This window comes from Notothenia rossii (assembly GCF_949606895.1).
Source record: "Notothenia rossii genome assembly, chromosome: 9".
NCBI lineage: Eukaryota > Metazoa > Chordata > Actinopteri > Perciformes > Nototheniidae > Notothenia > Notothenia rossii.
The window spans coordinates 30,200,259-30,215,385 of record NC_136907.1 but is presented as its reverse complement, the minus strand read 5'-3'; the positions used below and the strand labels follow the sequence as shown (position 1 = coordinate 30,215,385).

Below are 15,127 nucleotides of genomic sequence, written 5' to 3'. Positions count from 1 at the left end.
AGATCTTATTTTCCGCAATATTCCAAAATACAATAGATTTATCGTGGGAGAACTTGAGATGCTAACTTTGGGGTCGGCCTACAAAAATCACTGCCCCACTCTATTGAGTGGCTGCTCTGACTGAGCCTATTAAAATGCCCAGGCACTCACAATTATTCCAGACAGACTTGTATTAATTTCTTCATTGAAATATTGATGTTTCTGGTCGTACATGAGTTTGCACATCCTTTGTTCATTGTTCTTGAGTGCAGCAGTCTCATTGTCAGCCTTCAAAGGTATATTAGCATTTAGCGTCCAGCTCTAGCATTCTGCCTCACTTAAAACAGCAGGCATCAAAGTCCCCAGAAGATCAGAAATGTCAGTTGGCAAGAATCTCAATGTATCTTTCCCCTTTGTCATTCGGTAGTCAAAACACAGTACACAAAATGCTGGGTTTTACAGAGCTCTAGTGTAAGCAACACAATATCAGCAAATGAATGGACATGACAAACCTGCTCTGGCAGCTAGAAAGTGCTTCCCAGAGATACAGGACACACACAAGCTGCAAGTGTCTCACATTAAATGGGAAAATTACAGACCTCAATACCCTTTTACTACACTTGTAAACATCTTAAGGTCTTTTAGGAGGCAAGGGGGGAGGGGGGGGAGTTGCCTTTGTGTGTTTGATAAAGATGACATGTCCATTTCTCCATGCATTCTGTGATCAGTTGATGAGAAATTATCCATCGCATAACATACACTGAAAGGCAAGGAAAATCTCACAATGTCTGAAAAATAGTAGCCGTTAAAGAGCTAAAACAATGTACAGGACATTTACAAAAGAGGAATCCATTTCTAATACAGCTAGCAATAACCTTGGTTGTTGTGGTAACTGATGTACAGGAAATGAGTGACATAAGAGGTTCTACTGCTGTGCCAGCTCATATCCTTTTTTTTCCTTCCAAGGTACTCAGAAGAAAAGCCATTTTCTGATTCTAACAATACAGCAGCTGAGCTCACAACACCCAGAGTTTTCTCATTAATAAAAAAAAACTGCTTGTTACTTCTTTTAGTTTTTTGTCCAACAATACCGCTGCCCCTAGGTGCTTATGTTCAGGTAGTCTGTCGAATGAAAGAAAAATGAGAACTGCAGCAAGCTGCAGATTTTTTTTCTTATGAGCAGACCAATGATTGTCAATTTTTTTTTTTGTTGATGGCTCATAATAACAAATCACACTTTGATTACAGCAGGTTCATCAAGTCAAAAGTTGGCATCTACAATTCACATTATGTCCCACTGGTGTAATACAAATTGAGCACTGGAACAACACCCTTCATCTGTGTAGGTAAAATGGCTCTTTGGAACATCACTTCCATCCTCATCATCCTGTTCATTCCCCCAAAAACGGTTAGACGTGGGTCTGCATGCGTTTCTGCAGAGGCCTGGTGAGGTCTGAGTTCTGAGAGGAGGACTGGGAGTAGTGGGAGGAGGACGAGGCGGAGGTTTTGCTGTCCTTGTCAAACTGCACGTAGCCTTCCTGCTTGCTGTAGCTGCTGACGCTGCTGTCACACTGCGTGTCGATGAAGGAGCTGGAGTCGCTCAGGGAGCTGCGCTGGAACTCCCGCTCGCACAGTTCGATGGAGCTGCTGCCCATGCCCAGGACGAAGCGCTGGCTGTAGTCGTACAGGCGGTTGGGCGTGGCCCCCAGGGTGTTGTAGATGTTGGTGAATGACATGCCGGTGGGCACCCGCTGCTTGCCCAAGGTCATAGTTCCAGCAGGGGGGCTTCGGACTAAGTCGGGAGTCTGGCTCTGGGCCAGGGCCATAGTGGGGGTGGGTTGGTTCTCGTTGAAGGTGTTGACACTGTAGTAGCCATTGGTGGGGTCCTTGTTCATGTAAATGAAGCACAAAAGAACAATAACCTACATTATTGTTGTTGCCCTCAAATGAATCGAGGCTTTCGTAAAAAAAAAAAAAGATCGGAAATGTTGACTTTAATTAAATGTATTATGTCGGCATATTTCACATAACTATATTAGGTTAGTTGAAAGCAATAATATAATGTTTAAATAACAAAGATAAGGTGCAACTTTATGTTATTGCTTTCAACTAACCTAATACAGTTATTTGAAACTTCTGGAATACATTTAATGAAAGTCAACGTTTCAGTTTTTTCAGTGTATAAAAACTCACCACACAATAGACAAGGGATTAATTAACAAACAGCTTTTCTCATCCGTTACTTTCTCCTCTGAGGATCAAAGTAGAATCCCAAACCGTAATTATATGGGATGTTGAATTAACAAAATAAATAAACAGGCTAACATTGAAGCAGAGAACATACTTGGTGTGAAGGACCTGCCGTTGACTTATCTATTCAATAATTAATTATTTAATTGCTTCTCTGTCATAGTGTGAGGCTCAGGTTTGGAAAGGCTAAATAACTTTTTTTACCTGTCGCTGCCCACCTCCGGCGTCTATAGAAAAGAGATCGACTCAGTGAAAGCACCGCCTGCTGACCAATCAGAGCTCAGTGTGCGGAGTTTAAATCTATCAAGTCATATTACAGGATAAAGGAAATACAGTTTAAACTGCCGAATGCAGAGAAGACGCAGACGTGTCGCACTTATCATTCATATCACATCATCAATCAGATCATCGATCATATAATATCATAATATATCATATATCTCCTTATCTGAGTCAGCTTCTCGAGCCGTATCTGGCCGTGCAACACTTACAGTGTCACATACTGTATGCAGAAGTATTCTTTTAAGCAACACATTAAGTTGAAGAAACACTCAACTCAAATGTAATTAAAGTCAGATCCACTCGTGTCTTAGATGGGGCAGTGATATCATAAAACCGTTGTACGCTTTCAAACACTCGGTAGGCCTAGTTATTTTTTAACCAGTTGTTCTATATTCACCTTGCAGGTGTATGGAAGCCCATTTCCGCCACTTGAAAAAAATAAAATCCCCATGTAAAGTCATAAATATGAGATAAAAAAGTCGAAATTATGAGATAAAAAGTCATAATTATGGGATAGAAAGTCATAATAATGAGATAAAAAGTCATAATGAGATAAAAAGTCATAATTATGAGATAAGAAGTGCGCATGCGCTGCAGTGGCACTGTCTTCAAAGGTCCCTTCATCACCTTGCTGTTCTCCACCATGCAAACGGCATCTAGTCCTAAATAAGGTAACTATTACAGGTGACTCTTGTAAATGTTAGATGTAACATAATATAATAGGCAGATTTCACAGTAATTATAATAAAAACTTAGCTCAAGCATTTATGCAACTTGATTTGAAGCGTGTGTGTGTGAGGGGCAGAACCGTGTGTGTAGGGTGACCAGGTGTCCCGCAGCCGGCACCGCCCTTTATTATTATATTGTCTAAACGGCATAATGTAAGTTGCGCTGACAGGCGACACAGAGGTCCCCGAAGCCCCCCCCCCCTCCCCCGTTGCCAGTTCACGAGCGCGTCCATAGTGTCTCCCGTCCACCCACCACCCCGTCCACCCAGTAAAAAAATCTCCACTACACCACTGCCCATAGTTTTGTGGTAACGTTCACGCCACTAATGACAATAGTGTAGGCATACTGCTGCTGTGAGTTGCTAGCCAAACTCTAACCCGTGAACGTTACCACAAAACTATAGGCAATATTATTGTTCATAACAGGTAATGTCAAAGCTATGAACTGCATTGTTGTTTAGCTGCAATATAGGCTATATGTAACATCTAACATTTACAAAAGTCACCTGTAATAGTTACCTTATGTAGCTGACGCTCAAAGGTCCCTTAATATTGTTTTGTCCTTTTTGAAGAGTGTTTAATGTATGCTTGAACTTTGTTTTATTTTGTAAAAATGATAAGAGTTGTCTTTCCGGAAGTCATGTGACCTCTTGCCCCGGATGTTTATATTGTGTTTGTGTGCGGTAAAAGTGTCAACGATGTGATAACGTAATTCTACTGCTGGTCTACTAGGCAAACACGTTTTCACTGATTTTCATGATTGTGCAAAGAAGAGAATAAACGTGATTATGGACATCAGTTCGATGCATAATGTTCTTTCAAGACCAGAGTAGTTACACCTTATTTAGGACTAGATGCAGTTTGCATGATGGAGAGCAGCAAGGTGATGAAGGGACCTTTGAAGACAGCGCCACTGCACCGCATGCGCACTTCTTATCTCATAATTATGACTTTTTATCTCTTTATTATGACTTTTTATCTCTTTATTATGACTTTTCTTTATCTCATAATTATGACTTTACATGGGGATTTAATTTTTTTCAAGTGGCGGAAATGGGCTTCCACACAGGTGCAACTATGTGGCTTGCATCCTGGATTATATGTTTAAATCATGGATGTTTAAAGTTCATATTTTTCTAATATTAGTTTACTTTTTATTAATGAAGTATGACGCTGCGCTGTCAGCACACTTGTCCCTGTTTGTTATTGGCCAAATGCCCCTGTTCTCTGTCCTATTCATCTTTCTGTGCAGCGTGTGTTCAGGATATGTTGATACATTTGACTGTTTGTAACTGCTCTTTCTGTTTCTCTCTTTTAATACCATGTGTGCTACTGTATATACAGTCTAAGAGGGAAAAGAAGGGAAAAAGCAGCTAAATGCAGTTTCCCTGCAGCAGAACTTATTAATATCAAAATCTTGTTGCCAAGAAACTACACTGAAAAAACTGAAATGTTGATTTTAAGCAACAATATTAAGTTTAAACTTCATATTATTAACCTAATACAGTTATGTGACATCTGTTGACATATTACATTTAATTAAAGTCAATGTTTCAGTTTTTTGTATCCACATCACAAAAAATATTTAAAGGATTACAAGAAACAAGTGTACAAGTCATCTAAACAGAAAGTCAGACTGCAGGCATACAGTACGTAGGTGTTAACAGAGCTATCTCTCAAAAAGAAAATCATTAGAATTTGTACTGAGGAGGAGCCTCAAAAGAATAATACCGCTGAAAATCCAGGTCGATGCCCATGGCTCTGAAACGTCTTTTTACATGAAACTAAACTGCCTCATTTAGGAGTTCCCTTAACTTAAAGCTGTAATTTCCACATTCATCAAAAAATGCAGCTCTGAGTAGAAAAAGACGTCAAACAGAGCGATTACACCTGGATTTTGGATCACAGACAAGGACCAAAAAAGCAGAATTTGTTTTTAGTGTAGTACAGTAGAGCCGTTCACCTGTTTCTTCCAGAAATAAAGGTAACTTAAAATGTATTTTAAGTTAAATATGTATATGATCTATGTCTGTCTATCAATAAGGAGCTAGGACTTACAGTTAATTGTGCAACTGTGTCTTGTAAAATGACTAAATAACCTTAACACTAGAACCGCCAACGGTTACATTTTACCCGCAGCTGTTTTTTGTTTGTCTGTAACTTTTGTTCAATAACATATTAAAGTCTCCCAGTCCGTGACTTTTCCTGAAAGTGTTTTTATATAGCACCCTCTGTTGTTAACAATTGTCAATGTGAAGTCAGATTGAAAAAAATCGGCAAAAAAAATGCCATTTATACCTATATCCGCCAGTGTTGCTATAGCAACGCCTTTTTGTTCCTTATAGATAGAGAGATAGATTGAGAGAGAGAGATAGATAGATATATTGATAGATGGATAGAGAGAGAGAGATAGATATATAGTTATAGATAGTGTAACATCTTGGAGAATACAAGATCTTGGATGATTGAGCTCACGTTGAGGACGTAATGCATGTGTGCAGGTTACGTGCCAGTTGAATAAAGATGGACACTCGAAATGAGAGAAGTAGTCCGCGTCGTCTATTTATGTCAGGGGTGGGGAACCTCCGGCCCCAGGGCCGTATACGGCCCGCGAGACCATTCGCTACGGCCCTCGAGGTAATTTATAAACACACGCAAAAAAGAAAAAAATTAAAGAAATCTAGACCGCAAAAAAATTAAACGGGCGAGTGCTTGTTTTTCCTGGCCAAGGTCAGGGTCCTTGAACACAACACGAGCCTAACTTGTCATCACTTGGTATATATGTCTCGTCTGACAGGGGAGCACGGCAGGGGAGCACCAGAACGTCGCTTCGGAACTTCCAAAAATTGCAGTACCCATAAGGAGCCGTACACATGCCGCAGTTTCTGCGTGGCTGTGTCTTTAGTTGTAAGCCCAGTGGCGATTTGTTCATCTGTCATACTGATCATACAGTCAATAACTTATTTGTTATTAGCATCTGGTTAGCTAGCTATGCTAACGAATATAAGAAGCTTTTTCTCCCACCAGTGAGGTAAAGGCACATCTTTATATGATCATTATAGTTAAAAAAAAACAAGAGAATAAAGTAAACAGTTATAAAATACTATATGACAGTAAATAAAAGTTGTTATTAATAAACAAGAATACAGTTTGAAAGGGGAGTGATTTGTAAAATATCCAAAAAGAAAAATACATCTGCTTGAGAGATGTATCCATAGATCTCCTAATGTTGCTCTCAAAGTGCACCAAATTGATGCTTTTAACTTCAACATTTAAAAAAAAATCTTCCCGGGGAGGTGAGGGCCCCCCTAGAGGAGGTTAGGTCCCCCCCCCCCCCCCCACCCACTTAAATCACGTCAACATGGATAGGAAACGATCGCACATATCTTGTGTCCAATATACTTTCTGTTTTGGTGGTCATGCCACAACCGTGCACGTGAATGCATGCACGAGTCATGGTAAAATATCTGGATTAAGAGTTTGCTTTTTCTTTGCACGGCATGGAAGAAAGGCGAAATGAATGGGCTGTGATTTTAGTATTTTTAAGCGGAGGTCAATCATTTGTACGGCCCTCGGAGGATGGTGAAAAAATTGAAATGGCCCTTGAGAGGAAAAAGGTTCCACACCCCTGATTTATGTAGACAATTATATGTTCATAGAACAGAACATTACAGATATATCGATAGAGAGAGATAGAGAGATTTGTACCTAAACAAAACACAAGTCTAACACCAAGCGTTTAAATCAGCACTCTTAGCGATATTTTAAACTTCATACTATCTGCACAACCTATATCATATGAAAAGCTGAGAGTCCACAAATTCTATTGGTATAAGTTTCATCCCTGTGCGATCCAAACTCACTGTTCTGTATGATAAATAAAAGAACATTGTACCTTGAAAATCTATAGCGGGTACATTTTACCCGTTGACGGTTTTTGGTATACAGCGACCTCTGGGGGTCCTAGTGTTAAATTAGGGGCAGGGCTCGAGCTTAAGGACGTCCCGTCATCGAAAAAAATAGTGTCGGGGAGGATGAAAAATAATTTTGGGACGAATTTGGGACGAGAGTTAAAATAAAAATACCCTGCTAACTCTACTACAAACGGCGATGAAAATGAAACCGACTGCACATTTTGTGTAGCACACAGTTATTAAACCACCTTGTCAACATACAGATGTAGCGATTCATTTCAGACAGTTTGAAACGCGAGGGCCGTGATTGGTACGCGATCTGCCCTCGCTCAAGGGAAAACCTCCAGTTTGACTTGAGAGCGCCCCCGTGATAGATAAATGTAATTATAATGAAGCCAGCTGCAATGGATCATTGATCCACCAGGGGGTGCAGTGGGGTTCCACACTGGAGCTCATGTGAAATAAAGTGAGATACAGTATGCTGGATGTACAGCGGAACTTTGTTAAGATCCATATGTCACGGATATCATAATACTGTGCTAAATAAGAGACATGTAATCATTTACAAAACATCACCATGTTGTTATTTAACAAAATAATTTTGTTATTCGAAAAAAACGAACGGGAGGAAATGCAGCCCGGCTCTCGATTTTTAATCATCATCTTCACCACGATCATTTATGTTTATGTTCACCGAATTGACATGAAATCACTGACACATATGAATATACTGTATTCAATTTCATTAAAACGTTATTAACGTGCCTAAACTCAGTAATTCACCAAAAATATGTATATTTTAATGGAGCTTCGTCGGTCGATCAGGATCCCAAAGTAGCGAAGGGATCCTCATCTGGATGAAGGGTGTTATTTTCCCCATAAGGAACAAGTCGCTGCAAATTATCCCGCTTATTACATTGCCACATTCTCAACAAAGTAACGACATGACTCCCAATATTAATTGAAATGCTTTTATGGATTTAGAAAATGTTTTTATTGATTTAAAAAATAGTTGTATGTATTGATTTAAATTGACATGACAAGAAAAATAGTCCGTTGTTACCGTTTTTTAAACAGTCTGAATGAAACGGCAGCTCTCAGCTGTGTATTTACACAACTAATGGCCCATCAACCACAGCTCTCTCCCCCCCCCTCCCCCTACTGATCTTTCTTCTCCAGCAGCTAAATTAACAGTAGGTTACTCTGAGTGACCATAGACTGTATGTGACAAGCTTACAGTTAGTGACGTAACAACACCATAAAAGCTGGTGGGTTGAAAGCAATACGGGAGGTAAAAATAACTACAATAATTGTGACTTATTTATTGTGGCTTTTATGTTTTTAGGTATAAAATGTTATGTAATTCAGGCTTATAGTTCACCCTTCTCTAAAAGCCTTCAACAATGACAATATTCATTGTAATTGAATAAATCCTTCCAACACACATTGTAAAAAATAGCCTACTGTAAGTTAAGAAATCATTTCAATATGTACATCTTCTGATGTAACAACAATAACATTATAAATAGTAACATAGCTGAACATGGTATTGCACATTTAGCTTTGAGTGTTACTGACCTGAGATGTTTTTATTACATGAATTAAGGTGACTGAGGCTTTTTAACATACAGGGATGCAAACTCATCAGGTATGAAAAAGGTGACAAGGATCCGAGCCCCCGGCTCCCCCACCCCACGGAATGACAGAGGATTTTAGCAGTCAGAACAACTAAAGCAGCAGTGTTAATAATAACAGAAACGCCAAAGAGTCGCATCTAATAGAAATATATAAAATAATTTATTTTAAATTGTGTAGCAGTCAGTTTATAATTTTGGCAGCACTGTTGAGCATTTTGAAAATGTATTTTCAGGCCTCTGTGCAAGGCTTAGTCTTTTTATCTTTATAGCCACATGGTGTAAAGTAACTAAGTTCATAAACTCAACAAGTACTATACTTGGGCACAATTTTGAGATACTTGTACTTTATTTAAGTATTTCAATGTTTTGCTACTTTGTTCTTCTACTCCACTACAGTTCAGAGGTACATGGTGTACTTTGACTCCACTACATGTATTTAATACCTTTAGTTACTTCACAGATCTGAATTAATTAAGTGAAATATAATCAAGTGTTAAATCAGACTTTAGTTCCACCTGGAGTAAATCCACAAGCTACCCTTTAGTATACAAAGTCATTCAAACTAGCTGCACCTTTACCAGCTTTGAGAACACTTTCATGATCAATCATTATAAAACATATCATATCTATTATTCTGAAATTGACCAATCTGCACAATGACTACTTTTACTGTCGCTACTTTCACTATATTTTGATGATAATACTTTTCTACTTTTACTTGAGGAACATTTTGAATGCAAGACTTTTACTGTAACAGAGTATTCCTACACTCTGGGACTATTGCTTTTACTCAAGTACAAGATCTGAGTACTTTTACTCAAGTACAAGACCTGAGTACTTCTACTTTTACTCTAGTACAAGATCTGTGTGCTTCTACTTTTACTCAAGTACAAGATCTGAGTACTTCTACTTTTACTCAAGTACAATATATATATACTTATACCACCTCTGTTTATAGCCTATGAAAAAAACTATTAGAAATAGAAGGCTAAAGCTAACGTTAGCAGATAGTGACAATGTATGCTAGCTAGCTAGCTCAACGATTCCTTAAATAATATTGCCACAGAAAAACTTTTCAGTTCACATCACGCTCTGCCGCTCCGACAGGGAGCTCTGCTCTGAACACCTGAACAGCCCGTTCTAACAGCTGTTCACCAGCGGTCCAGTCTGTACCACAGTGACTCCGGACGCACAGTTAATATTAACGAACGCACCCGTAGGTAATGTAGCTGCTGAAGCTAGACCATCATCTCGGAGCAGCAGAGCCTTATTATACATCCATGAGCAGAGCCGACAGGCAGGAAGACTCAAACACACAGCTCGTACTTCATTATAATATATAAAAAAAGAACACCATGCGTGTCATGATGGCACATAACAGCTCACGGCCGCAGATTACTCCGGGTCCCAGCCACCCCATACCCCAAAAATATTTGTATTGCAGATCTACATGAATCACACAAACGACTTATTTTGGATTCAAAACGGCGAATTTCGCCGAAAGGTGACAAGTTTGCATCACTGAACATAGACAGAGCACAACTGAAACATAACATCTGAAACGATGTAACAACATAATACACTTGTGGGGATGCAGCTTGGGATGTGAGGAGTGAGGGACACGGCTTAGAACGGGCGTGTCGCCTGGCAGGACAGGAGAGTGTGTGCACCAGTCTGCCTTGATCTATGAATTCATGTCCGTGACACTCACTGCTGCCCACAGCTGTTTTATAGAAGGAAATTCCTTCACTTCATGAAAGTGTTTTAATCACACACACCTCTACACACACATGACGGGCGTTATTTTCCCCATAAGGAACAAGTCGCTGCAAATTATCCCGCTTATTAAACGGCCACATTCTCAACAAAGTAACGACATGACTCCCAATATTAATTGAAATGCTTTTATGGATTTAGAAAATGTTTTTATTGATTTAAAAAATAGTTGTATGTATTGATTTAAAAAATAGTTGTATTGATTTAAATTGACATGCATCCGCTAAGAAAAATAGTCCGTTGTTACAGTTTTTTAAACAGTCTGAATGAAACGGCAGCTCTCAGCTGTGTATTTACACAACTAATGGCCCATCAACCACAGCTCTCTCCCCCCCTCCCCCCTTAATCTTTCTTCTCCGCTAAATTAACGGTAGGTTACTCTGAGTGACAAGCTTACAGTTAGACACAACCAGTGCTTGAATTGGAATAAAAAAGGTGCCAGTACTCTAAATCAGCAACAAGTACTTGGCACAAAGTCATAGTATATCCTATAATGCTGGTGGGTTTGTCTCTTTACTGTATATTTTAGAAAGACTCACTGTACTTAAACAAAATGACTCAGGGTGCATCTGAGATGAGAGGGGGTGCAGTGGTAAAGTGCTATTTTTATAAGTGGGGAGTGGACCTGACACCCTCTAGTCTAGAGGGGGTCCAGGGGCATGCTCCCCCGGGAACATTTTTTTAAAATATTGAAGTTAGATGCATCAATCTGGTGCACTTTGAGAGCAAAATGAAGAGATATATGGATACCTCTCAACATCCATAAGGAAACAACTGTAAACAGATTTACTTTTTCTTTATGGATATAAAAGAAAGTAAAGCTTGACTCCTACTGGCTGGTTAAATGACTCCTCGTCCCTGAGGCCACTACCAGTTTTTTGTGCCATTTTGCTGGATTTATTTGTCAATAGCGTTGCTGCACAAAGTGATAGCCCTCTAGTTTAATTCTACTACCCAAAAAGAAACATATGGAGATGGGTTACTATTTAAAAAAAATTGCAAATCTATTTGGGAACAGTGGGGCCGGGCCTCAAATCCTATAGTGGGGTCCGGGGGCATGCTCCCCCGGTAAGATTTGTTTTTAAATGTTGGACTTAAATGCATCAATCTGGTGCATTTTGAGGGGGAAATAAAGAGACTACACCCATATGAAACAAAAATGTATACATTTAAATAATCATAAAATGATAAGTACATGGCCATAACCAATAACATACAATATCCAATATGAAAAAACATTGAAACTTGTTTATTTATTTGTTTTTGGTTCATTTATAGTTGTGAGTGTGTCTGGGCTCCTGAATCGGCCTCTCCTGTCTCCCTCCTCTTCCCCCTGCTCCTCTTTGAGGCAACAGCAAAGACTAGTTTTAGCTCTCAACAAGTTTATCTTACCTTTTTTCACCTAGTTAACATTTTGTTTGTATTATTCATCCATATTTTACTAATCACTACCTACTCAAATGGAAATATGTGTTTACATAAATGGTGACCGAACCGTTTGAGACCCACTGAGATAACTTAAACTAAGTTAACTATCTAAAGACTCAGAGAGTAATTTACCTCACCAGAGCTGTAGTTATCAGCCTCTCAGTCTGACAGCAAAGGACTCTCCCTCCACCTTGTTGTTGAAACAGCTCCTTATATCCGTTAGCGCAGCTAGCTAGCACCAGATGCTAACAACAATACACGTAACCGGTGCGCGCGCTTTCTCGCTCGCTCGCGCCACACATACACCAACACACACCCTCCCGAGCTTGAATGACACACAGAGACCAATCGAGGGCATTAGTATGATCTGTATGAAAGTGGCAATGTCGGCAGGCCACGTCATGTAGACAGCCAGTCACCCTCTGTGAGGCAGAGTCAGACCCACATTTGCGCTGCGTTGCGTTTACAATATATACGTATATTGCCGGCGGCTGAGTACCGGCATTTTAATGAGTACCGGCACCTTGCCGGTACTCAGTAAGAAGTGCCGGTACCACATGGGTAAAAATCAGAAGTGCCGGTACTGCGTACCGGTGAGTACCGGCCCAATTCAAGCACTGGACACAACACTGTCATTGCAAGTGACCCTCAGTTAGTTGACTTTTATGTTCAACTGCTAAATTCGTTACTGATAAAAAAGGGCTTCTACTGTACCTAATTACCTTAACACTAAAACCGCCAGAGGTTTTTGTATAGGCCTACCTAAACCCGTCAAATCCCGCCATTAGAATGCAATTTTTAACAACATAGGGTGCTACATAACACACTTTCAGGAAAAGTCAGGGACTGGGAGACTTTAATATTTTATTGAAAAAAAGTTACATTGCACACACACAACACCCATCACACAAATTGACCCGATTGGCGGTTTTAGTATTAAATAAACTCACTAATTAATGAAACCAGTTCAATACGCATTATTCTTATTCTTATCATTCTTTATGAGCGCAGAAATAGTCTTAAAATCAGATCTGTTTTTTAAATGAAATCTGACGGCAGGCAGTTAGCTCTGATCACCTATGATAAATGCGCCGCACCTAATCGCTGGCCATTCAGCCACAGACACTGTTCGAAATGGGGGGGAACTAGGGGGAGCTTGGCTCCCCTGAAGAGGGAGGGAGCTCCTCTGATGGCTGACTTTGAGATAAATAGGGGGAGCCCAAAACAATCGTGCATATTTGTGTCACACAGATTAGAAATGTTGAGTTTCTGTAAATAACAGTTCTTGAAATAAATAATAGTTATTGTACATTACAGTTTCTGAATATTTGTTTTATATTTGTGAATATGTCTGGGTGTTGCCATCTGTACGTGGCGGCGCTGCATTCTTACTTACGTTGCTATGTTTATGGCGGTGATGCCGACGCGGTATTTTAAATGTTCATATTGATATTTTTTTAACTCTGGCTTTGTAATAAAAAAATATGGCAAAACGAAAACAGCCAAGCGTCACAGCTTTTGGATTCACAAGCAAAGAAGCGAAGGAGTCTAAAAATGACAACGTGAACGGAAAACAACTTTTAGTTGGCCGGCTGTAAGCGGCGTTAGGGTTGAGTTTGACAGCTCCATACCGAGGGAGAGGCCTGCCGATGCGGAGCCTGAAGAGGCTTCAACAACGGCCACATCCGCTGGCATAGTGACACCGTCTGTATTAGTAGAAGAGTGTTTTTATAGCAATTGATCGCATCCGCGCTGCTGCGCCAGTCAACAGAGCGTGCGTGTGACATATTTAGTAGCAGGATGTGCTCTGAAAAATAGGGCTCCCCGAAAGCAAATGGGTAATTCGAAAACTGACAGAGCTTCCTCTATACAAATCAAACTGTAGACGGTGTGAAAGCACCTATTGTTTTAAATAATGGTCGGAATGTGACCTGTGAGCCTTCTGAATTACCGTGGGACAGCACATTCTAAACTAAAATGTTCAATCAATAAAGTAAGATCTTATCTTATCTTAATAATATCTTCATATTAATAATAATAATAAATCATACAGTATGTGTCCGAAAGGGAGCAGGAGGAAGCAAACACAAAAATATACTGCATATTAAAGCAAACGATTGTAAAGGTTAAAGTATGAGCATAACAAATAAAGAAGTGTAATGTAAACATTTACATTATAATTATGATTATTTAATATATAAAGACTATATATTATTGAATTACAAGATTAGATATACTTTAGTTGATCTAAAATATTGATGTGTTCAAATGCTCTTCAAAACACAACTGAAAGTCCATGAAACTTGTCTTTCTGTATTTGTGAATGAAGCGCCATCTCCTGGTTAAAACCTGAAATTGAAAATCTGGCAACGCCCTCTTGGAAAATAGTGGGAGGGCTTAACATTCCTCTATACTGGTCTTTGGCAGGCCGTAGGCAGGAAGCTGTAAGCTGGAGTCCGAAATTCAGTGCTACATCTGTAAACACACGCACAAAACATTTAGCAACCCGCGAAATACACACATACACACACAGTACGTAGCTACAGCTGTGCCGCTGGCGCGAATTCCTGGCCCGCAAATTTGCGGGTCTAGCTACAGTATGCTATGTACTGAGTGTGTGTATTTCGCGGGTTGAGTGATGTAAAATGACAATGGTATCCCGTAGAGGAATTCTGAAATGTTTTACCGTTACATCACAAAAAGGCACAGCAGAACCAGACCCTGGAGCGCCGGCCTCTTTATTTACTTACTCCTCTTCATCCCCTACTATGGGTAATAAGGCTGAGATGAGAACCCTCCATCGTATTTAGTCCTTAGCAATATGCTGCGCCTCTTCCCATGTATGGATGGGTACCGAACCCCGGTATTAAACGGGCTCAGCCTGGGAATTATGAAAGACAGTGTTAACGTTAAGCTCCGACGTTATCTGACTTTTTATCGGTACTGGAGACATTTAAAAAATATATGTCATATGCTACATAAACATTATATGGCAGTTTTAGTTTATCCAACTCCGTTTCTAATATGCAATAAGACTACAACATGCGTCTATGATGTATTTTCGAGCTTTCGAATCCAGACGAGATCTCTCTCTCCCGTCTGTGTGCGAGGGGGCGGGGCAGTTTGTAAAGGT

General features: G+C 39.8%; 1 protein-coding gene across 1 annotated transcript in view; it reads right to left on the bottom strand.

The window, feature by feature from the left end:
* Positions 1-71: 71 nt before the first annotated feature.
* Positions 72-15,127, bottom strand: part of kirrel3a (kirre like nephrin family adhesion molecule 3a) — a 456,972-nt gene continuing 441,916 nt past the window's right edge. The window contains exon 16 of the mRNA XM_079650321.1: positions 72-1,865. Coding sequence (XP_079506447.1) covers positions 1,389-1,865 — 477 coding nt within the window. The 3' untranslated portion in view covers positions 72-1,388. The remainder of the gene's footprint in view (positions 1,866-15,127) is intronic.